A 24,611-nucleotide genomic window follows, 5' to 3' on the forward strand; every position below is an offset into this window, starting at 1 on the left:
CAGACAGTAAGTCAGATTCACCTGGCATTGCTGTCGCACAACTTCCATTCATTTCCCTTGACCTTGCACAGGTTTCCTTCTCGAAAGGGCAGTTGTGCAGCAGTTATGATTTGTGGATCCTGCCCACTGCCAGCTAAAAGTCTCCAAAGCAAGGAGCCTTCAAGTGCTGTGAACAGGGGTGGAGAACTGGATCCAGCCAGCTGGCTAGATTCTTACCTGCCCACCCTCCTTGTAAGCCAGTTTTGGCAGATGGGTGCAGCTGCCCACCTGTCAATTATCTGACATTACAAATGACATCAGGAAACCCATTTTTCCTTTGCCCATATGGTTTGAAAATCAAACGCCCAGGCAAAGGCATAGCTCTTTGCAAGCCGCACTAATCAGCTGAATGGAGATGCCTGTGAGTCCCACTTTTGGCAGAGAACCACATCTTCACCATGCCTGATGATGTTGGGTACAGGGTGGACGTGGCTTGGCTGAAGCAGGAAGGGGCATCGGTGGGATGCAAACTTTATTGTAGTGCGTATGTTTTGTTTTCCTGCCCAAGCTCTGCCCTTCTGTTTTCCACCTCCCTCAAACCACTTTGTAAAAAACCTTAATTATTTTAAATGAGTGCTACTGAAGATGCATTCTAATATGGAGGTGTGCAGTTCATCCCTGGAGGGATGACTATTTTCCTGGTGCAGAACGTGGATTTTTGGAGGCTGTGGTGTCATCACAGTCCTGGCTGTATCCCCGCATCAGATGCTTTGCCTTCTGTTATAGCTTAGTGGGAGAGCACATGGTTTGCTTGCAGAAGGAGCCATGCTGTTTGATCCCCTGGTACCTGTAGTTAAAGATTAGAGATAAGGAGGGTGGGAATCTTGGAGAACCGTTATATACCAATCAGAGTAGGCAGTGTGTAGCTAGATGTGCTAGTGGTTTCTGCATACAGCAGCTCCTTAAAGAGGTGCAGTGTTTTGTTTTTGCAGTGTTGCTAGATGCATAATCTCCACTTCACTGCCTTGCTTTTCTGTCTCTCTCTCGTCTCCCGCCTCTACTTTTGTATGCCCAAAGCACCCCTAACCTGTACAGTCTCAACTGCACTTGTCAAGAAGACAGAAAAGTCAGGAGCAGAATCATTGCCTGGCATTTATTGTTGGACCATCCGTCTTGCATTAACCAGAGCAGTAGCACAGGGTGGCGCTGTGGTCTAAACCATAGAGCCTAGTGCTTGCTGATCAGAAGGTTGGCAGTTCGAATCCCTGCGACGGGGTGAGCTCCCATTGCTCTGTCCCAGTTCCTGCCAACCTAGCAGTTCGAAAGCACACCAGTGCAAGTAAATAAATAGGTACCACTGCGGCGGAAAGGTAAACGGTGTTTCTGTGTGCTATGGTTTCCTTCACAGAGTCCCATTGCGCCAGAAGCAGTTTAGTCATGCCAGCCACATGTCTGCAGGCAAATGCCGGCTCCCTTGGCCTGAAAGTGAGATGAGCACCGTAACCCCATAGTCGCCTTTGACTGGACTTAACCGTCCAGGGCTCCTTACCTTTACCTTTTCCTTTACCTTTACTTTGCATTAACCAGATCACCACACATAAATTGTTCTGTGTTCAAGAGGGTTTTTTTTGTGAGCGGTGGAGTGAGAATCAGGTCCACTGTGTTTAGATATCCAACATGCTTCTGTCTGCCACCAGGATCATGTCACACATCCACTTTTTTGTGTTTCCAGTAAAATGTTCCAAGGGAGAGAGAGCTCTGTCTGTGTGACTGCGCTACGTACTGTACATCTTTTCCCCTGGTAGTGATGAGTATTCTTCCCCTTCAGGCACCACACCAAAAACATGAAAAACAGATGCTTTTTGGTGCTGATGTAACACCCCCCCCCCCGCAACTGCTCTAACCCCTCTCATTGGCCCTCATACAGCTTATGTACAATACAAAATTGGCAAGGTAAAGATCTCACTCTGTGTGGTGCCTGAGAAGGTGCCAATGTTTCGGAATACTTTGAAGTTGACTCGCATGCCAGAGGCACAAATGAGCTCCCTCTTTCTCTTGTTTTCTTTTCTTTTGGCAGGGGTACCAAGAGAAGAACAAGTTCATTGCAGCCCAAGGTAAGTCACACTTGCTTTCCTTTGGATTTCTGTCCCGAGATGACAAATGGCTGGGAGGCTTTATGCTGAGCAAAAAATATTTGCAGTGCGTTAACGTTCTTCTGAGTTTCCAAGTTGGTTCCCGTACCGCTCTGGCAGCCAGCCTTAGGAAGGATGCTCAGGGGAATATTGCCCTCATCAAATCAATCATGGGCACAGTGGGAAGTTGCAACGATTAAATCATGTAAACATCAACCCATCTCTTCTGGTGCCAGGAAAGCTACAACTTAATCTACAGCTCATGTGGGTCAACCACTAGGGTTTCGCCCATGAAGATTTGGCCCCCACCATATTGTCAAAATGGACTCCTGTTTTCCAGAAGTCAGGTGTATTCTGGAATTGGAAAGATGGAAGGAGTCAGGTGCTGGGAAGGCTGTGCTGTTTGAAAGGGTAGCTAGTGGATTCTTAGTTGGACGAGCGAGTGCCTCTTTGCTGCCACCCTGTGGCAAAAGGCAGGAATTCAGTTGCATAACAACAGATAACAGGTATCTGAAGAAGTGTGCATGCACACGAAAGCTCATACCAAGAACTAACTTAGTTGGTCTTTAAGGTGCTACTGGAAAAAAAAAATTATTTTAACAGATAAAAAGGTAAAGGGACCCCTGACCATTAGGTCCAGTCTTATACATGGGGGCATCTTATAGATGGAAAAGTACGATAGATGGGCTGTGCAAGTAGCAGAACACAAATCTCAGAGGCAGAAGGCACTGACCAGCCTCCACAGGAGTGATGTAGATTAAGGCGGACTGAAGGGGTGGGACTTGACCTGGAGCCACCATTATAGAGACAGTGTTCCTTTGTCGCTCTCTGTGAATACTGAATAAATTACGTGGTAAGAACTCCTATTGGTTATCTGCCTTTTGATTGCCACCGAGGGAGGGATCGTTATTCCTTGACAGAGCCCTGACAATATGGAAGAATTATTATACCACTTAAAGGTCTTGTTAAACAAACACGCCCTGCTCCCACCCACCTGCAAGTACCTTCCTGTACCACTTTTTCTTTTCCCTTCGGTCTGTTTAGGACCAAAAGAAGAAACTGTGAATGACTTCTGGAGGATGATTTGGGAGCAAAACACAGCAACAATTGTCATGGTGACCAACCTGAAAGAGAGGAAAGAGGCAAGTGGCTGTCGGAGGCTCTGTGGCAAGTGAAACGAGAGCCGCGTAAAAGCAGAATGTTTATGTGAAGGGCAGGTAATTAATAATTTCAAAATGCTGGTCCGTGTTTTCTTAACAAATGTGTATTTCTCTCCAGTGCAAATGTGCTCAGTACTGGCCAGATCAGGGCTGCTGGACGTACGGAAATATCCGAGTGTCCGTGGAAGATGTGACGGTCTTAGTTGACTACACGGTGCGGAAATTCTGCATTCAGCAGGTATCTCATTTTGATCCCCTCTCTACTCCCTTTTTATGTAAGTCTGTTGATTCCAGAATGCTGCAGCTGGAGATCAGTAGGGTTGGCGGGACCAGGTGAGAAACCACCATCTAAGTTCTCTTCCGTATGGATGTTATTGTTCTTTATGGATGTTATTGTTCTTTTTGTATGAAGAGCGTTGTTGTTGTTGTTTTGTTGTTGTTGTTGTACATCTCTTCTCCCCCACCCCAAATACTGAAGTGGCATAGCCCAAGCAAAAGTGGACCAGCCTTGGAGAGATGTAGGCATAGGCATAGTTGGTGTGCCTGGTGCCAGATTATGATGGAGAATTTGCTTGCTCAGCAGAGAGGAGGCAACCTTTATCAGTTTTGGGCATGGAAGAGAAGGGAGCTCGCCACACTCCCCTCTCCCTTAGTCTAACCTGTCATTTCTGATCTCTACAGTAGGCTTTTACAGGTGATGAAAGGAAGGGATTCGGAGAGCTTGGCATGACTCTAGATGCCTGACAGTTAACCAATATGTCCAATCTGTTTCCCCACCCTTCCACCCAGGTAGGCGATGTCACCAATAAGAAGCCTCAGCGCCTGGTGACGCAATTCCACTTCACCAGCTGGCCTGACTTCGGGGTCCCTTTCACTCCCATTGGGATGCTGAAGTTCCTGAAGAAGGTGAAGACATGTAACCCCCAGTATGCAGGGGCCATTGTCGTACACTGCAGGTCAGTCTGGAGCTCGTCAGTCCCTTCCTTCCTTCCTTCCTTCCTTCCTTCCTTCCTTCCTTCCTTCCTTCCCTTAAAGGTAAAAGGTAAAGGTATCCCTGACCATTAAGTCCAGTCATGGACAATTCTGGGGTTGCAGCGCCCATCTTGCTTTATTGGCCGAGGGAGCTGGCATTTGTCCGCAGACAGCTTCCGGGTCATGTGGCCAGAATGACTAAGCCGCTTCTGGCGGACCAGAGCAGCTCACGGAAACGCTGTTTACTTTCCTGCCAGAGCGGTACCTATTTATCTACTTGCACCTTGGCATGCTTTCGAACTGCTAGGTGGGACTGCTAGGTGGGAGCAGGGACCGAAAAGTGGGAGCTCACCCCATCGCAGGGATTCGAACCGCCAACCTTCCGATCGGCAAGTCTTAGGCTCTGTGGTTTAGACCACAGCGTCACCCACGTCCCCATGACCAGTGTTTAAATAGAGCACTGGTCCTGCTAGCTAGGGATGATGGGAGTTGTAGTCCAAAAACAGCTGGATGGGTCACCTGCGCCTCCATGTGAGGATATTAAATTAAATTGATTACATTAAAATCATAGAGATGGAAGGGACCCTGAGGATCATCTAGTCCAGTCCCCTGCAGTGCAGGAATCGTTTGCCCAATGTGGGGTTTGGACCAATAACCCTGAGATTAAGAGTCTCAAGCTCTAGTGACTGAGCAAAAACTGGAATAAAGATTCCCACTTAAAAGCCACGCAGAAAGGGGAGGATCTGCAATAGGCACAAAAAAAACAGTGGAGACAAAGCCTGTCAGATACGTAATGGAAAGGAGTTAATCATATGAAGGTGGACAAACTGTCCCATAAGGCACATGATGTGTCCCCCACCAGAAGTACTACCCCTTCCCTAACAAGAGCATTAATAAATTTACTTTCTTTATTTTCTTTGGGTATTGATTTATTGTATTTCCATACTGCTTTCCATTCAAATGTTTCTCAAAGCGGCTTACAAACAGTAAAGAACAACAATATATTTGAACATCACAAGTACAGCATAATTCATAAAACATAATTAGAAAATAACCAGTAAAACAATTACAATCTACCAAACACTATTAGCAAACCAGCAACTAAAAAGAAGTGAAATATCACAATTACAACTTTTCTTCTAGAACAAAATGTGCCAATATTGCATACGCTTGAGTACCCCTAGGGGGGGGGGAAAAGCACTGCTATGAAGCAATATTAACAAAATAACTAAAAAAATAAGTTCATACGGAGACACACACACTTCCCCCTGCCCCCCAATGACACATAATCTTTCACACTATTCAGACCCTGAAAAAGCACTTGCACCAAACAGGGGAGTCCTGATCTAGCAGAAATGTAAAATACTTTTAACTTACTAATCACTGAGTGATGTTCAGGGCAGTCACCAAGAGTACAAGCAGATACTTACCTGGCAGGATAGACACCTTGATCAAGAAATGTACTTTCTCAGTCCACCATTAGCCCCACGAAATTCTGATAGTTCAAGCCTTTTGACTTGTGGTTTTAGATGGTAGGATCAGGGAACTGCCCTTTTTGTTTATCATAGAATTGTAGAGTTGGAAGGGGCCCTGAGAATCATCTAGGAATGATTTGGGAATCATCTAAGAATGCAGGAATATGCAGCTGTCCCTTACGGGGATTGAACCTGCCACCTTGGTGTTATCCGTGCCACGCTCTAACCAACCGAGCTATCCAACCAAGCTGTCAGAAGGCATGTCTACCATTTCCGAATCTCCTCCCACAGGGAATCCCCTGCATGTACTGCTCATCAAGGGTGGCTAAGCAGACAGATGTTAGGCCCCTGAGCTTCTTTGTTCTTTAATGAATCATCTTCTCTGCCTGTCACTTGCGTGCTGTGATCTGGCATGTGTGGGTTGCTTGGCTGAAACCGCCTGCCGGGGCCGAATTCTCAAAGGAGACCTTTTTCCCTTCTCTTCTCCTCCACCCCCCCCCCCCCAGCGCTGGTGTGGGACGAACGGGGACTTTCATTGTCATTGATGCCATGCTGGACATGATGCTCACTGAGAGAAAGGTGGACGTTTACGGGTTCGTCAGCCGCATCCGGGCGCAGCGCTGCCAGATGGTACAGACCGATGTAAGTCTCTTCTCCTGCAGGACAGTCATGATATGTAGGCCAGATACTCTCCTTTGCATTTATTGTTTGCAAAAGAACCCAAAATATAACCGGCTACTGTGTGTAAATGAGCAGGTAAGCAGACTTAATCATGTGACCCTGAGATTTCCCTCAAACGTTTCAGCAGAACTCAGGCAGGACAAATCCCTGAGAATTATTTCCTTCCTTCCCCCTGCAAAGAATAATGAAGCCTCTCTTTCCAAGCCTGTCTCTCTGGTCCTTTTTCTGCCTTTTGCCTGCTTAACAGACAGGTCAGTCAGCTTTGCCAGGGCTCCAAGATCATGACTGCATTGAAAAGGGGAGTCCCAACACTTCAAATTCACACTTTCACAGTCTGCCCCTGATAAGGAACTTAGTTTGTGCCTTCCAAGGACATAATATAGTTTGCTCCTCATGCCTCTCCCTGCTATGCAATGCAGGATTGCACCTTCATTCCATCTGCCACCTGCTGCCTCCTCTTCATAACTAAGAATGTAAGAAGGCATCGACTTCTGTTACAACTGCTATTTATTACAACCAGTGCTGCTTCTGCTCTGCTGCAGTTCTGTTTCAACCAAATTATTATTAATAATAATAATTAGACCACTCTGGGCAGCTTCCAACACATATAAAAACTTCCTATGCTGTTTGCCTTTCTGTCCACTGTTTAGCATAAGCTATGAAGCTATTTACATAACTAACTTTCTCTTCAATTTAAAGGTAGCATCATAACAAAGTTTTAAAAAGTCGTCAATTGCATATCATTTGTGGACTTAAAATAGCCAACCATAGCATTGCGAAGGAATAGTGACCATAACTTCTTGACTGATTTTCATTGCGGACCACAGACACACACACACAAACAAACTGCAAGTTTCTTTTTCTTTTTCCTATTTGTTGGACTTCTGGCAAGCCTATTCCGAACTTACCTAGGGGATGCAGAGTGCCTGATCAGCAGAGCTTCCATTCTCAGCAAGGAGAGCTCTGGAACCACACGCCCAGCATACCTGGCAGGAAAACATCACCATTCGCCTCACATTTCCCTGTTGGAAACACTGGGGCATAAGGTCCTGATAGTGCTCTTTGGCAGGGCAGGGAAGGTGAACCAAGGAACTGGAGTCACTGCCCCTGAATCTTCCTCCTGCTGCTCTGGGTTAAGTTGGCAGGGGAAGTGGGAGGGGAGACAGAAAAGTTTGAGATAATGTTTTCAACATGCTTTCTTGGAGCGTGTACCACCCTGACTCCATGCAAAGCATCACGACCCTCTCAGGGCAAATGCTGGGATAGTCACACATTCCATTTTTTAAAAAATAATATTTATTAAAGTTTTAAAAGGTACAAAGAACAAAACAAAAAAACAGAGAAAAACACACACAAAAAAAAGGTTCCACCTTTTAAGTCTCATTTTCAGTAACTTCTTTTCATGACTTCCCCACACCTCCCCTTCTTGTATTCCAGCTCCAATTATTTGTTCAGCAAGTTTTTATCCTTAGTGTTTTAACCATAATTTGTTAATATACTTCTTTGTAATCGGTTTAACCCTTAGTTCATTATTGTATTTAGTTCAGTTTATTCAGTAACTTTTAAGATAGTCACGCATTCCTAGCTCATGTTCATACTCTGTGAGCCCATTGAACCTGTTCAGAGAATGGCCTTATTTGAATGTGGAGCGTGATCGTCTCACAGTAGCTTTTTCTCTCCTTCAGATGCAGTATGTGTTCATCTACCAAGCTCTTCTGGAGCATTATCTGTATGGGGATACAGAACTGGAGGTGACCTCGCTGGAGATCCACCTCCAGAAGATCTACAACAAGATCCCAGGGACCAGCAGCAACGGATTGGAGGAAGAGTTTAAGGTGAGTGGCAGCAGCTACAGTAGCTTAGGACCTCCATTACCAGGGACAACTGTAGCTAGGGACAACGAGACTTGAAGAACATACGAACAGCCTGTTGGGTCAGGTGAGTGTCCTATCTAGACTAGCATCCTGTTCACAGTGGCCAACCAGATGACTATGGGGAGCCAGAAAGCAAGGCTTAACCAACCAGGCACATGTGAACCAAGTGGCTTTTCTTTAGCCATGGGGTCATGGGATTATTTACAGCTGGGAGAAGGAACCTGTGCCCTCCAAGTAATGATGGACTCCCCAACTCCCATCAGCCTGGCACAGTGATGGCCCAACAATTCCTGGAGGGCCACAGATTCCCCGTCCCCGATTGGCAGCACAGATTTTAAATTTGGCTTCCCATTAACGGTGAAGACAGAGCCATGGCTAATATTGTGTGCATATGGCGATCATGGTTTGGAATTCCATGGGGGAATATCTTTGGAGAACTAGCACAAGGGGGAATCAGGAGACCACAAGACTTGAGGATTTCTATCCTATCCTGAGAGGTACAAGGTGGTTATAACGAATCTGATCCTGCTGTTGGAAGTAGAACAGGCAAAGCCATGGGTCTTTCTATCCAACCATACGGTAATCAGGTCTCTTCCCCCGCCCCCCAGTCAGCTACCCAGAACTACTTATTTTTGTGTTTTTAAAATAATTTTAATCAAATTTTCTGTTTTACAATTTCAAATACTCATTTTACATCCTTAAGATATCAGTGACTTCCCTTCTTCTCTTTCCATGGTTCATTTTACATATCTTAAATCCCTGCATATTTTGTAGGCCCATTTCCGTATGTGGCAAACTGTTACATACTTTGTTCAGGATTTATTTATTTTTTGCTGGAGGGGAGAATGTCCTGTTTTGTGGCAGGTGGTTGAACTAGAATGCTTTTGGTCTTCCCAATTCTGTGATCCCGGAAAGGCAGGCAGGCTGCAGAGGAGGGGTCACCAACCCTTCTAGAATTGTGAACGCACCTGGAATTTTGAGAAAGTGCCTTGGGTGCCAGTCACAAAATGGCTACTATGGGGCTACGGCTTCCACATCCAAAAGAGCACAAAAGGAGAAGAAGCCACAAAATAGCATGATACACGCCCCTATGAATGGGGGAAAGGTACCTATGCCAGTCACCACTGCACTTGCTCACAGGTTGAAGCACTCTGCACCTCTTCTTTGTTGAGCGTGGAAGGGAGGGCGAGGATCCAGTCATGGCAACCAGTGAACTGTGGGCATGTCCAAGGGAGCATATTCAGTGTGGGAGAGACCTAACCAGTTCAAACAGTAACTGAGCCACAAGAGCACACAGTCTCTAGCGCATTATGCGTTTTTAAGAGGACCATTTGTGGGTGCCACGGGATATACTGATGGGCACAGTGGTGCCCACGGGTGCCATATTGGTGACCTCTGGTGTATGGAGTAGAAAAGAGGGAGGGAGGGCATGTTGTGTGTGAGAGTGCGCATCTGCTGCTCTTGCATCGCCTTTTTGAGTGTAATGCAATGGACACATCTAACATACATGCCAGTAATGGGCAAGTATGTGCCCTTGCTGGCTGCCCCACTGCGAAGCTCTGCACGTGCATGCCCATGCTTTGAACCGTAAGCTATGTGCCCTCGGTGCTTTTGGTCTGGCTCACGTTCCACCAACCTCTCTCTGCAGAAACTAACCTCGATCAAAATTCAGAACGACAAGATGAGAACGGGCAATTTGCCGGCCAACATGAAGAAGAACCGGGTGCTGCAGATAATTCCATGTGAGTGTCCTGCCCTGCAGGGAGGGAGGGAAGTCCAGCTGAGGAACATCTGCTGCTGCTGTTTGTGGGCACAGCGGCACAGGAGGAACCTTGAGAGGAAGTGGCTTTTGCGTCGGCAGTAGCAAGATGAGGTGGAGAGGGCTGGGGGAAAGAGAAAGCCATTGTGATCAAGGTTTCAGTAGTGGCAGTTGCTGGAAGAGGGAGTGAATGTCATATAAATATATCATGATTTGTAATTACAGAGAAGAAAATTGATTTAGTTACATCCAATCAGCATTTGCTTACATAATATTTACCGTATTTTTCGCTCCATAGGACGCACTTTTTTCCTCCTAAAAAGAAAGGGGAAATGTCTGTGCGTCTTAGGGAGCGAATGTGTGGTCAATCGCTGGCTCCCTTTCCGGCCTCACCCCCTTGCCCAGGCCTCCATTGTTGAATGTTCTGCAGACGGAGGCTGTTTGTTTCCCCAGCGACATGTGACTGGCTGATAAGATTATCTGTCTGGAAACTGTAGAAAGGGTTCCCTTTCCTTTCCTAAAGAATCTGCAGAACTGTGAGTTGAACCCCACAAAAACAGGATTTTTTTCCCTTTGCAAAGTAAGCTCAACAACTTTGGGCTGATCCTCCAAAAAAGGGGCTTTCCCCCTTTGCTAAAGAAGCTGCAAAACTGTGAGCTAATCCTCAAAAAAGGGGGCTTTTTCCTTTTGCAAAAGAAGCTGCACAACTGTGAGCTAATCCCCCCAAAAAACGGGGCTTTCCCCCTTTCCTCCTCTAAAAACTAGGTGCTTCTTATGGTCAGGTGCATCTTATGGAGCGAAAACTGCGGTAAGCAGTTCAGCACTGGAATGCGAGGGACCATTTTTTGCCATTCAGTAGGCCTTCCCTGCATGACTGTTGTGCTGCCGTACAGCTCCACTTTTGTATGTTGCTGTGGAAACCCATCTCTTCTGAGCTCCAGTATTTCAGACCCAATATCTTCGTCTAAACACATGCTGCCAAATGTTTCTAAAATTGTTGCCTTGTTTGCCTGGTCTTTCCTGTAGACGAGTTCAACCGGGTGATCATTCCAGTGAAGAGGGGTGAAGAGAACACGGATTACGTGAATGCCTCCTTTATTGATGTGAGTGTTGGAGAACAGAAACTGCACTTCATGCATAAAACTGTTAGCACCCAGAGCTCCCTGATCCTGGGACTGTGCACATCCTCTTTTGTTGTTGTTTAGTCGTGTCCAACTCTTTGTGACCCCATGGACCAGAGCACGCCAGGCACTCCTGTCTTCCACTTCCGTCCGCAGTTTGGTCAAACTCATGCTGGTAGCTTTGAGAACACTGTCCCACCATCTTGTCCTCTGTCGTCCCCTTCTCCTTGTGCCCTCCATCTTTCCCAACATCAGGGTCTTTTCCAGGGAGTCTTCTCTTCTCATGAGGTGGCCAAAGGATTGGAGCCTCAGCTTCAGGATCTGTCCTTCCAGTGAGCACTCAGGGCTGATTTCCCTAAGAATGGATAGGTTTGATCTTCTTGCAGTCCATGGGACTCTCAAGAGTCTCCTCCAGGCATCAATTACGTGCATTACATTCCAGCAACCAGGGTGGCTTTCAAAGAGCAGCAAAGGCGTAGGAGGGATGGAGAGTCTAATCCACGATTGTTGTAGGAAAACAGAGCCATGGTCATTCTAGATTGACAAAGCTTGCGTTAATTACCGTAGTGTGGTCTTCTGTATTGTGGTGTCAGTCTGTGTCAATGTTAAGCAGAGAACTGCATCAGCGCTCGCCTCATTTAACCTCCTTCCTCTCATTACTTGCCAAGTATCTGGGTTGTAAAGCCCTTTCATGACTGGTAGGCCTTTTACCTGGGAATTCAATTTCCTGCCTTTGCTGGGCACATTCCAGTGGCTAAGCTCCTTTCTCTCTGCGTCCTCTTCTTGAATGGAGGGAGGAAGAAAGAGAGAATATATATATATAGTTGTTAGATGTTACTGGAGCTATTTCTCTGGCCTTTGGGTATGCCCAGTCTCGCTGCTGCGTCCCTTCCTAGTAACCATGTCTTGAAATTCCAGGGTTATCGCCAAAAGGATTCCTACATAGCCAGCCAAGGCCCTCTCCAGCACACGACAGAGGACTTCTGGAGGATGATCTGGGAGTGGAAGTCTTGCTCCATTGTTATGTTGACTGAGCTGGAAGAAAGGGGTCAGGTGAGCAAATGGGAAGTGGGCAAGAATTGTCTCCAGGGAGCCTGAAGGCAGGTGGTGCAGTTCTGATGTAGAAACTTCAGTGTGCCTGGTCCTCTAAGCCTGCCTTTGGCCAACCATATACAAGCCACTTTGAGCTGCTTAGTGCATATATATGCCCCTGGTCTTCTGGATAAATTGCACTACAAAGTACAAAGTGTTGCATTCTACACTCAAGCCTGAGCATAGCTCCCATTGGGTGTGTGTTTTTAAAAAACAAAAAAACCTTTAACTCCAACAATTTTATTTATTTATTCGATTTATATACTGCCCTTCATCATAAGGTCTCAGGGAGGTTCACAGAATAAAATACAGGATAAAAACAAGTCCCGTATTTTTCGCTCTATAACACGCACCCGACCATAACACGCACGTAGTTTTTAGAGGAGGAAAATCCGTAGGCATGCCACCCGTAGGCATTTCCTCCATAACACGCACAGACATTTCCCCTTACCTTCTAGGAGGAAAAAAGTGAGTGTTATGGTGCAAAAAATACGGTAAATAAGTGTAACCCAAGCATGAAAACAATAACCCCCCCCCCCTTCGCACAGAAACATTTAAAAGGCTATAGAATATTAATCATCCCAAGGCCTAGTTGAAGTGGAACATTTTCACCTGGCACATAAAAATATATAATGAAGGCGCCAGGCAAACCTCCCTGGGGAGAGCATTCCACAGACGGGGAGCCACTGCAGAAAAGGCCCTGTTCTTGTGTTGCCACCCTCTGGACCGCACATGTAGGAGGCACACGAAGAAGGGCTTCAGGTGATGAACACAGAGTCTGGGTCCTTGAGATATTGCGGTCCTGAGCCATTTAAGGCTTTATAGTTTATAACCAGGACTTTGAATTGGGCTTGGAAACTAATTGGCAGTGCAATCGGGCCAGGGTCGGTGTGAGATGCTCAAACCGCCTTGCCCCAATGAGCAACCTGGCCACCTAATTCTGCACCAGCTAAAGCTTCCTAACTGTCTTAACACATTGCAGTAATAATTGCATTATTGCTCAGCGTCAAAGATGCTGAATCCTTTAATGGGCTTCAGTCTCTCCCGCTACGCAACCATTGGGAGAAACTGTAGAGCCCTGCACCCTTCTTGGAGTGTGACAGAGCACACTCTGCGGGTGTGAAAAGCCTCGTGTTTGGTCCCCATCACCTGTACCTTAAAAGGATCCCAGGCAGCGGGTCTAAGACAGACCTCTGCCTGAGACCTTGGAGAGCCACCTCTCGGGTAGGCAGTGCAGTAGTCCGGCAGGGCATGAGGCAGATTCATCAGTTCGTCATGTCTTTTCAGCCAGCAAGAGGATAAATGAGGTAAGCACTGCATCTAGCAAGAAGACCTATGCAGGCTTGGTCCCTGTCCCCATACCTTTGTGCTCAGAATTCTCAGCATTGCGATATATGTCCCAGGCTCCCCTTTTTATAAAGGACCATTGCCTTCCTCAGAACTGTCACGTGTTCCCCCTCCTGAGAAGAACTGGGGGGGGGGGGAGGCAGAAAGGAGGCCAGGGAGGAACTCATGTTTGGTCATCTAGAGGATACGATATTATCATCTTTATTGTCATTGTTCCATACAGAACAACAAAATTGGGGGGGGGGGGAATCTATAAAAGACATTCAAAACCAACAAGCCTGCTATCCCAGCCTGGTTAGCCCCCTAAAAACCCTGATACCCTATTTTAAAAATACAATACAATCCCATAGAGACTCCTTAAACTGCGTTTAAAACCAAAATTGCATTTGGATAGAAACTGTTTCTCAGGCGGCTAGTCCTAGTCTTTATAACCCTGCACCTTCTTCCAGAAGGCAGAAGCTGAAAGAGATCATTTCCGGGGTGCGCACTATCCTGCGCTATCTCTGCAGCTTTCTTATAGCACCTGGAAGCATAGATTTGATCCATGGTGGGAAGAGTGCACCCAGTTATTCTCTCCGCAGTCTTTACAACCCTGGACAGCATTGTTTTTCCCCCTGACCGTGCAGCTCCCAAACCACACGCACAGACCATAAGTTAATAGACTCTCCACAGTACAATGGTAAAATGCCATCAGCAGGTCCTTTGAGAGATTGTTTTTCCGAAGGATTCTCATGGATCCTTATGCTGTCTGTCTAACTGCTTTCCCCTTTGTTGTCTTGCCTGCTTTCTGACTGCTCAGGAGAAATGTGCCCAGTATTGGCCTTCTGACAGCTCTGTGTCCTATGGAGATATAACCGTGGAGTTGAAGAAAGAGGAGGAATGTGAGAGTTACACAGTCCGGGACCTGCTAGTATCAAATACCAGGGTAGGTGCTGGGGCAACTTGTGCATTCTGGGAGAAGTGATGGTGGCTCTTGACTTCCCAGGTCCTACACTTCTCCTTCTACCAGTGTTCATGGGAAACGGTGACTGTTTATTGCCCACTCCAGAGATGCAAAATAGTCACGGGGAAGCCTTTGTATCTCTCCATCTCCACTTAATGCAGAATGCTGCTTTGTCTTATGGGAGCCAAGGTTTCCCTCGTAGTCCTTTGCTATCAACAATCCCTTTTGCTCAGCGGCAAGAATGTGACTTGCCCCAAAATGGAAAGAAGCAGAAGTCCCAGCAAAGGAAGAATGGATTTAAAAACTTATGGAATATGCAGAAATGGAGAAACTTACCAGAAGAATAAGAAATCGAGATAACAAACTTTTTATAAAAGAATGGAAATGGTTTATTGAATGCTTACAGATAAATTGTAAACCGATAAGAACATTGGCAGGATTATTGTAACAACCAGCAGTTTCATAGGAGTATCTATTGAAAGTAGATGAATAAATGAGCAAATTAAGTTGATTGGGATATGCAGAAGATATTAAAAATAAAATTTAAGGAACAGCAGAAGGGGGGGGAAGGAAGTCAAGTTTTGAAATGCCCAAATGATTGTAAAATTAGTGAAATGTATAAACTTTAAAAGTATAATTTTTTTAAAAAAAACAACAACAATCCCTTTTGTTAGCTCCTAGGACTGAGTTTTTCTAACTGTGTACCGCGACACGTTAGTGTGTCGGCGCCTTGTGCGAACGCTTCCTTTGCTGGAAGGGGGTTAGCTTATTCTCTGGTTTGCTAGTAAGACTGAATTACTGTGTTGTGAAATGATTCATGTCCAAAAAGCATGTCACCAACATGAAAAGTTTGGAGAGCTCTGTCCTAGGAGTATGTAGCCTGGTTAAGGGCACGTGCTTTTCTTGCTGTATACCCGATTTTTATACTTGGAGAGATAACTTTTAATTCCTCCTGCAAATGCATCTCAGGATGCTAGCAGTCCTCCAAAAATATTATTCACCAGGCAGCAACTCCGTGAAGAATGTGGTTAGCAAAGCAAGTAGAGCAAGCTTGCTATTGCTTGCCTACTTGACAGTTTCCAGAGGTTACAGAGGAACCCCCATCCCCGAGTCTGCCTGGATTCAGATTCAGGCTTTTCTGAGATTTTCTCTTTTCTTTTTTTTCCTGACCAGGAAAACAAAACCCGGCAGATCAGACAGTTCCACTTCCACGGCTGGCCGGAGGTGGGCATCCCCACTGATGGAAAAGGAATGATCAACATCATTGCAGCTGTGCAGAAGCAGCAGCAACAGTCCGGAAACCACCCCATTACTGTGCACTGCAGGTAATCAAACGGGCTGCGAGATTTCTGGGCAGCAAGACTTGGCAAAACATGCTACCCAAGAGGCGCTTTAGTGGCAAGGAGTACGTTGCATGAAGTTGCTGGCATTGCCACAACGCCTCCTAAGGGTACCAGGGATTGGGTTGAGGTCCTGGTTAGACAGTAACCACTGTTAAGATTGGTGCCAGTATTTCCCTTGGGCCACAGATCAGGAGATGGGGTATACGGCCTCAGTCCTGTATACCTGAAGGAGCGTCTCCACCCCCATCGTCCGGCCCAGACACTGAGGTCCAGCGCCAAGGGCCTACTGGCGGTTCCCTCGCTACGAGAAGTGAGGTTACAGGGAACCAGGCAGAGGGCCTTCTTGGTAGTGGCGCCTACCCTGTAGAACGCCCCCCCAGCAGATGTCAAGGCAATGAACAACTATTTTGCTTTTAAAAGACAACTGAAGGTGGCCCTGCTTAGGGAAGTTTTTTATGTCTGATGCTGTCTTGTTTTTAATATTCAGTTGGAAGCCACCCAGAGTGGCTGGGGAAACTCAGCCAGATGGGCGGGGTATAAATAAATTATTATTATTATTATTATTATTATTATTATTATTATTATTATTATTATTCCATCATATAATTGTAGAGTTGGAGGGTACCCGAGGGTCATCTAGCCCAACCCCACTTCAATGCAGAATCTCAGCTTGAAGCATCCCTGACAGATGGCCATCCAATCTCTGCTTAAAAACCTCCAAGGAAGGAGAGGCCACCATATTCTAAGGGGGATCTAGTCTCCCGTCAACAGCTCTTACTGTCAGAAAGAGCTGCTTGACAGCGGAGCGGTTCAGGCAACAGGAAGGCCTGTGTTTGTTACTCACAGGTGTGTTGTTGTTTTGTCTTTTGTCTCCCCCCCCCCCCCCAGTGCTGGAGCTGGCCGAACAGGGACCTTCTGTGCGTTGGGCACTGTTTTGGAGAGAGTCAAGGCTGAAGGAATTCTAGATGTCTTTCAGACAGTGAAGAGTTTGAGGTTACAGAGGCCGCACATGGTCCAAACACTGGTAGGTATGGGCTGCTGTTTGTGGAGTGGGTGGGTGGGTGAGGCTGGGTGGCTGAGTGGGTGGAGCAGCAAGAAATTCCCTCCTCCAAGTTACAGATAGGTAGCCGTGTTGGTCTGCCATAGTCAAAATAAAGAAATTCCTTCCAGTAGCACCTTAAAGACCAACTAAGTTAGTTCTTGGTATGAGCTTTCGTGTGCATGCACACTTCTTCAGATACACTGAAACAGAAGTTGCCAGATCCTTCTATATAGTGAGAAGGTGGGGAGGGGTATTACTCAGAAGGGTGGTGGGAATGGGAGATTGGCAGATAGCTGAGATGAGCCTGTTGATGACTCTTAACGACTGCAATAGGTCTTACAGGAAAAGGCAAGGGGTGAGAAGGTGAAAAATGGCTTAGTCATGTATAATGAGATAAGAATCCAATGTCTTTGTTCAAACCAGGTCTCTCCAACACTGATGGCATATGGTTTCAGAACAGAGTCCATATAACCGGAGACACCCACTGTAATAGTGCCAATACCTGAAATGATGGGGTGTCCTGGATTTCCTGGTTTGTGTATTTTAGGTAGAAGATAGGATTGAACAAAGACATTGGATTCTTATCTCATTATATATGACTAAGCCATTTTTCACCTTCTCACCCCTTGCCTTTTCCTGTAAGACCTATTGCAGTCGTTAAGAGTCGTCAACAGGCTCATCTCAGCTATCTGCCAATCTCCCATTCCCACCACCCTTCTGAGTAATACCCCTCCCCACCTTCTCACTATATAGAAGGATCTGGCAACTTCTGTTTCAGTGTATCTGAAGAAGTGTGCATGCACACGAAAGCTCATACCAAGAACTAACTTAGTTGGTCTTTAAGGTGCCTCCTGCAAGTGTGAGCTGTTCCTATCATTCCCTCCTGCCCATCAGAGCCCCATCTCTTTCCTCTCTCTCTTGTACCTGCGTAAGGAACTGGGATACAAAGACTTTCTAGCCCATAAGACCATAGCCCACGGGGGCACCCATAAGCAGGGCCTGAATGCAACAAGCCCTCTTACCCCCGCCCCCCAGGTCTCTGCCACTGAGCTAGAGTGCCTCTTGCTATGGCCAGCATCAGTTTCTGGTTGTGGAAATGGCCATTTCTGCTCAAAGCCAAAAATTTAGAGTTGGAGGAACCAAAACACTATCCAGGTCAAACCCTCCAACCGTCAGCCATCCACTGACCGGTCCATGCCAGCGGACACCGAATTGTGGTGGTGATGTGCAAGCTCTGTGTGTAGAAGGTCCCAGCTCCAACCCATGGCGCTTCCAGGTAGGGCTGGAGAGGACACCTGTCAAAAACCTCGCAGAGCTACTGCCAGTCAGTTCAGATTGAGCATCCCTCAAGCTTGGGCCACCAGGTGATGTTAGACTACAGTCTCCGTCTCCCCAGCTAGCTTAGCCAGTGTTCAGGGATGGTGCAAGTTTCAGTCCAACAATATCTGTCAAATCAGGGTTGAAGAACACTGGTCTAGACAGGGCTGAGCTAGATGGTCTGTTGAAAGTAGCGTTTGTCGTTGGGGTACCTGGTTTTGGTCATCCTGTAATTAATAGGCAGCTTCCCTTGCGACCAGAGCATCTCTGAAGAGTGACGATTCATTCCGTGACCAACTCAGCGTTTTCTTTTCTGCCTAATCTCCAGGAACAGTACGAATTCTGCTACAAAGTGGTTCAGGAATATATTGACGCCTTTTCAGACTACGCCAACTTCAAGTGAAGATGAAAATCACCCAACAGAAGAGTTGCCTTCTTTAATACTTTGTAATATTCTGTTTGTTAATATCCCCTGCCCCCCAAAAAATGTGTATATATCTTAACTGTTTTAGAGGGTTGGTACCATAAGATTCCTATTAGCTGGAGATTTTATATGTAGCAAAAGTGTTAGAAAGAGATTGTAGGCACTTTTTTTCCAATGTTTTATTGGGGAATTAAATAGCGTGATATTTGGATTAATATTGTCAAATCTCTCTCCTGGAGAGTTGATGCAGGCTGTTTTTGTTTTGTAAATCTTTTTTTTTCTTTCCTTGAGGGAGTAAAGCCTTTTAAAAAACCAAAAGAGATTCTGCATATCGGCCTTTTATTTTAAAAGGAAAACAAACAAACCAGTGGCTTATAAATAGTGTTCAAGATCAGGGTTTTTTCTCTCCCTAACTTAGAAGACTGGGCCTCCCTGCAGGGTTCTGGGTTTGAGGGCTGCTGTTGAAGCAACAAACCCCTATAGCTGGAGTATCCCGATGTTTGGAATAGCCGTTGGGAAGGGAAAGTTGCTCTTCCGTTAATGCAACACCGTTAAAAAGCACTATTAAGCTGTGCAGCATCCGGCCGTTCATTTCGGTGGGGTTTGCGCAGCCGAGGGTCCTGTTGGGTTGGGCCCAGGTTTCTTCAGCTTTGGAGAAATGGGGGGGGGGTAGGAATAAAGGAGCCTCCTTGCAAAACCATCGACTTTATTTGAAGCAAATGCAGCTCCCGTGTCCATTTTTTGGTAATAGCTTGACCACTCCGGCCTCTTGTTTCCCCCACCCCAATTTTTTTGTGGAAGCAGGTCTCTATCAAGGTATGCTTGAGGTATTGTCTCATTTCGTTTTACATTTGGTTTGCCAGGGACCAGCCAACCCCCCTCTGTGGGAAAAGCGTGACCTCCATCCCTTCGCCTTCAAGGGGATGGATGGGATAATCATAAAGAGCGTACTTGACTTGGGGCAAGATAGCCGGGCATTAGAAATAGAATTAAAGAGATCCCTTGCAGTCTTCACAGGCCTGAACGCCCATTTATTGCTTAGGAGTCCCATCTGGCCATAGCATGTGGAGTGCTTAGCCACTGTGAACATTCCCCCCGCCCCCCCAGAAAGCAGGATATAAATTTCAACAATAAATAGATAGGTGTGACTTTTGTGGCCTGGATCTGAGATCGTCTTAAGCATTCCACATTTTCCCTACCAGCTTAGGCCGATGTGAATGACTATACATTAGGGTGATGGCAGGCCGGTGCATGTTTAACATGCATGGCCCAATTAATGGCTCGTTGTCATCAAAAGGCCAGGAGTTGTGAGTGCCATCAATCTAAGCAGAGACAGCAAAGCAGTCCAGTGTGGCAGAGAGAGCTTTGGGAGGTGAGTCTGTTCACAACCCACACGCAGTCCAATCCAGCTCAAAGCAAGGGAGAGGGTTTTAAAAGTTACTATACAGATTTTTTTTTTACGAATCACAAATTTATTACAACATGTGAATAACACAGCCCCTCGAGTCCATATAAAAATGTCTGGGGTTATTTGGTGTAATATTCATACATGGCTTAAATAGTAGATGTATCCTATTGTCTATCTGCAAATATATATATATATAAAGTACCAAGCACACTTTCACTTTCTGCCACTAGAATAGACTAGATGGTGGCTGAGTTACCCACATTTTATAGTACATTTGAGATGCAAATTCTCTGCAAAGAGGGAAGTGGGGGTGGGAGAACTGAACTGATGTAAAAGTATGAACCATCTGCCTGAACACTGACCAGAGGTGTTGTGCCTGGCTCTGTAAGGTGTATGTAGCCCACTTTTGTTGTAAAAGACACGCGATCAGCTCACTCTGCACCTTCTCTGTGTGTGATGCAGTTTTGACACATCCCATTAAACATGCTGGCTTCTTCTGATGCGACTGGGATTTGCCGAATCGCATCAGAACTTGGTCTCTGGCTATTTTGGAACGTCCTCATCTTGCAAGAGGTGGTTTTGTTTTTAAGATAAAAAAATTGTTTGGAAGCCAATGGAAGTTTCTCACTGGTGTGGCTTTACAAAGTTTTCTCTCTTTTTTGCTGCTTCTACCCTTCTCAAGGAATGCGTCTTAAACGTCTCCTGTAAGTGGCCAAGCTGATTGGCAATCAGATTTTGGCCTAAACCAGATATGATCTCCAAAAGCCGTTGAGTTCCTTTTATTCTTTTGAAGCACCATGTATGCTTTAGGACTCTCGGTCCCATTGCTTAGCAGCTCTTACCAGTTAGCTGCCCAAAAGCCATTTTGAGGGAGAGTCCAACGTCGCCAGCCTGATGCCAATCTCATTCCTTTTCTGAAATTTCCCCCAGGTGGCACAAGTAGGAGAACCAACAAGCATCCATAATTGGTCTTGCTCTCAGGGTCAGGGGCCCAAGGCATTGCATTCTTAGGCCACCATCTTAAGTTGGCAGTCAGTGGAGCTGTGCCCACCCTGTTTGGTGCCCTTGTAAACGAGGAATGCAGAAATCTATGGCTCTCCAGATGTTGCAAGGCTGCAGTTTCCACCCTTCTCCCTGACTCTGGCTTGGAGATTGGTCTGGTGGAAGTTGGAAGTCCCAACCAGAATACGGGGAGCCACAGGTTCCCTACTTCTGTTAGCTTCCACATGGCATTCTTCTAACAGAACGTTTATCACAGAGGTGGCATGCTTTTCAAAGGAATGTGCGTAAGTGGCACACAAGGCTAAGTAGGTTGTTGGAAGAACAGCTACATGCATTAAGAGATGGTGGGGGGACGACCTGCGAATGGCATTCATGAGGCCCCTGAAACAACCCTGGCATTTCCTACTAAAAGGATTGTCAGCTGTTTGAGACGTGGGACCTTGGAGCGTAGCTGCCAGCCAGAGTAAGCGGTCTGACTTTGTATATGGCAATATATACCGCCTGTTTAACCCCAAGCAGCAAAGGGGGGCCGTGTTAAAAAAAGAGGTCTTGGTCTGGTGTGCCCCTCATAATCCAGGTGCGATGGTGCAGCTCGCATCGCCAACTTCTGCCCTCAAGTCCTCTGGGGCAAAGTCTTGCCAGGGCACTTTCTGCCCAGAACAAACACCTGCCTATGGTGCAACCGTACAGCTGCTCAGAGCGTGGTGTCTGTATGCTGCTTAAAACAGTATCCGCTGCCATTGTGGGGTGGTTTTTTTTTTTTTTTTTTTTTTTTTGCTGCGAGTGCACGCAGTTGGTGTCTTAGCTTTAGGGGCAAAGCCCTTATGTGCCAAAAATGACACGCTGCCCCCCCCCCACCCCGCAGATCTGCCACATGAATATATCAGGGCTGCTGAGGCAGGCCAGAGCAAAAGTTGCCGTTTCCCTTCTGTTTGTTTTCAGTAGCTGTAACTCCATGCTGCCTTCATTCTGAATGTCTTAATATCTTGTATTTATTTTTTGTTGACTAAGTAAATGCTTTTTTTTTTAAGTGGCCTGCGTATTTCTTTTACAGCAACGTTAACGTGGATCACATTGTCCAGGGTGTGGGTGGGTGGGTGTGTTCTGGCGGGACGATAAGCCAAATGGCCTGGGGTTTGAACCCTCATTCATTAGGATATATTGACTGGTTTGCTGTCCCATCACCTCGTTTTCAAGTGTGCTGGCTAACAAGCCCCAAAATACCCCTGTGTGCTCTTAGACATTGGCTGGCCTTCTGTTTTTTGGTTCTTATGAGAGTTTAATCTAGTGGCTCTCAAACTTTTTTCTCTGGGACACACTTTCAAAATAAAGATTTGCTCATGCACACCATTGCTTTTTAATCCTAAGAAATACATTGGAAAACAAAAGGAAACAACTAGCAGTGCTTGTTTTATAACATAGAACACAACTGCTTTATAATATGATCATTGGATATCCAGAAAGTATGAAGCAATGCAGCTACATAAGAACATGAACCATTCCCAAAATATAAACGAGCCTCTTACATATGTACCTTAAGCACGTATACAAACTCAGTGAGAGGTGTGAGCTTGCTTGTGCCAGGTAATCTCATTTATATCCTGTCTAATTTGAGACAGACAAACTCTCACATCCACATCAACACAAAGAAACCTTTCTCTTTTCTGTTCTTTCATATTCCTCCGAGTTGAAAATCCCTGTTCACAACAATGTTGTCCTCAGTATCGCTCTTGCTCTCATTTTGAAAAGATACCTATTCATATTCTGCAAATAAAAACATATTTCGATACTATACTACACTGAAATGTTTCTTTGATTGTCCTTGAATCGCCACACCTTGCTGTTCTCTCCTGCCACACCCCTTGAGAACCACTGGCCTGAGCTGAAGCCGACTTCTCCCCAAACCACTTTCAGCTTTCAAACAATCTGTTCCCCAAATGGATTTATAGAACATTGACTTGAACTTAGAGCTCCCTAGAGATCTCTCACCTGGAAAGAGTTTAGTGGCATTTGTCTTGGCAAAGAAGTACAGAGACTTTTGCCACCTATCACGTGCAGCTGCATAATACAGTGGTGCCCCGCAAGACGAATGCCTCGCAAGACGGAAAACCCGCTAGACAAAAGGGTTTTCCATTTTGGAGGTGCTTTGCTAGACGAATTTCCTATGGGTTTGCTTCGCAAGACGAAAATGTCTTGCGAGTTCCTGCGGGTTTTTTTTCCTCCCCCCCCACTTTTCTAAGATAAGCCGCTAATAGCGCTAATCCGCTAATCCGTCAATGGGCTTGCTTTGCAAGACGAAAAAACCGCTAGACGAAGAGAATCACAGAACGGATTCTTTTTGTCTTGCGAGGCACCACTGTAATAATAATAATAATAATAATAATAATAATAATAATAATAATAATAATAATAATAATAAACTTATTTATACCCAGCCCTCCCCGGTCAGAGCTGGGCTCAGGGCGGCTAACACTAGTAAAATCACAGTAAAAACATAACGGGGGGGGGGGAGCCAATTTAAAATGAAGGTTAAAATGCAGCCTCATTTTAAAAGTAGCCCATAGATCAAAACCATAAGGGGAGGGAAACATAAACATAAGGGTCAGACTGAGAATGGTCATCTGTATTGACCACCCCAGTGGGAGCCTGGTTTATACTGGTTATACTAGTGTCAATAATGACAACAATGTCTGGGTTTCATTATAGGTTAGCTCTATGCTAGGGCTGCCATATTTTGAAGAGCAAAAAAGAGGACACATTTGCCTACTTCTACTTTTGACTACGGGTGGCTATAATGATGCTCATTTTAAATACCCCTGCTATATGTAAGCTATAGAAGCTGTGATATATGTACAGGATGATGATACAAAACGGGAACCTCAAAATCCAATAAGCGGGCAAGAAAGATCCTTGGCTGATTCACGCCCCCTCCCCAATGCACACAGAAGTAAGCCGCCTATTAAGTAGTGGTTCATAACACCTTCCTTTTTCTCTCTTCCCCCCAATCACGTTGATAAAGCAGAAGCAGGAGGCAGCCCAGCAGGGAAGGAGAAACAAACAAATCCCGGATATTTTTTGCAAATTTTAAAAATTCGCCCGGACAGAAATGAGACCCCTGAAAAAGAGGAGATATGGCAACCCTAAATCACTGGTTAAGCCAGACCACCTTGGGTGCAAACCTTGATAGTAGTGTGATACGGCTTTTTGGGGGGAAGAGAGAGAGTTAAGGATCCCAGGCATCAACATGCACCCCAGATTTGCAAGTCCTTTTCACCACTACTAGGCTATGCATGCCCCCTGGAATTTGGGTCCTGATTACAAAGTCATTTCGGAGCAGAGTGTATTGAACAAGCGCCACGTAAAATCCCAGATTGGAAGCTGGGTTCTCCTAGGGCTGCCCAGTAACGTCCGTGATTTCAAAGGTGTAAAAACGTCTGTTTTCCTGGTGTTATTGTAATTGTACAAATATATTTTCGAGGTGTCCTGGTTTTTACTTTTTGTGGTCTCCAAAGCATTTCCCGGAAGAGCCAGCGGGAGCTG

General features: G+C 45.8%; 1 protein-coding gene across 2 annotated transcripts in view; it reads left to right on the forward strand.

Moving 5' to 3' along the window:
- PTPRA (protein tyrosine phosphatase receptor type A) overlaps window positions 1-18,979 on the forward strand; it is a 140,008-nt gene extending 121,029 nt beyond the window's left edge. For both annotated transcript variants that reach the window (XM_081207028.1, XM_081207029.1), the window contains 13 exons: window positions 2,057-2,093; window positions 3,156-3,253; window positions 3,390-3,509; window positions 4,061-4,227; window positions 6,225-6,360; window positions 8,085-8,234; window positions 9,922-10,015; window positions 11,059-11,135; window positions 12,072-12,206; window positions 14,392-14,517; window positions 15,709-15,860; window positions 16,767-16,902; window positions 18,566-18,979. In XM_081207028.1, coding sequence (XP_081063154.1) covers window positions 2,057-2,093; window positions 3,156-3,253; window positions 3,390-3,509; window positions 4,061-4,227; window positions 6,225-6,360; window positions 8,085-8,234; window positions 9,922-10,015; window positions 11,059-11,135; window positions 12,072-12,206; window positions 14,392-14,517; window positions 15,709-15,860; window positions 16,767-16,902; window positions 18,566-18,640 — 1,503 coding nt within the window. In that variant the 3' untranslated portion in view covers window positions 18,641-18,979. The remainder of the gene's footprint in view (window positions 1-2,056; window positions 2,094-3,155; window positions 3,254-3,389; window positions 3,510-4,060; window positions 4,228-6,224; window positions 6,361-8,084; window positions 8,235-9,921; window positions 10,016-11,058; window positions 11,136-12,071; window positions 12,207-14,391; window positions 14,518-15,708; window positions 15,861-16,766; window positions 16,903-18,565) is intronic.
- Window positions 18,980-24,611: the final 5,632 nt, after the last annotated feature.

Source organism: Podarcis bocagei (assembly GCF_964188305.1).
Source record: "Podarcis bocagei genome assembly, chromosome: 9".
Taxonomy (NCBI): Eukaryota; Metazoa; Chordata; class Lepidosauria; order Squamata; family Lacertidae; genus Podarcis; species Podarcis bocagei.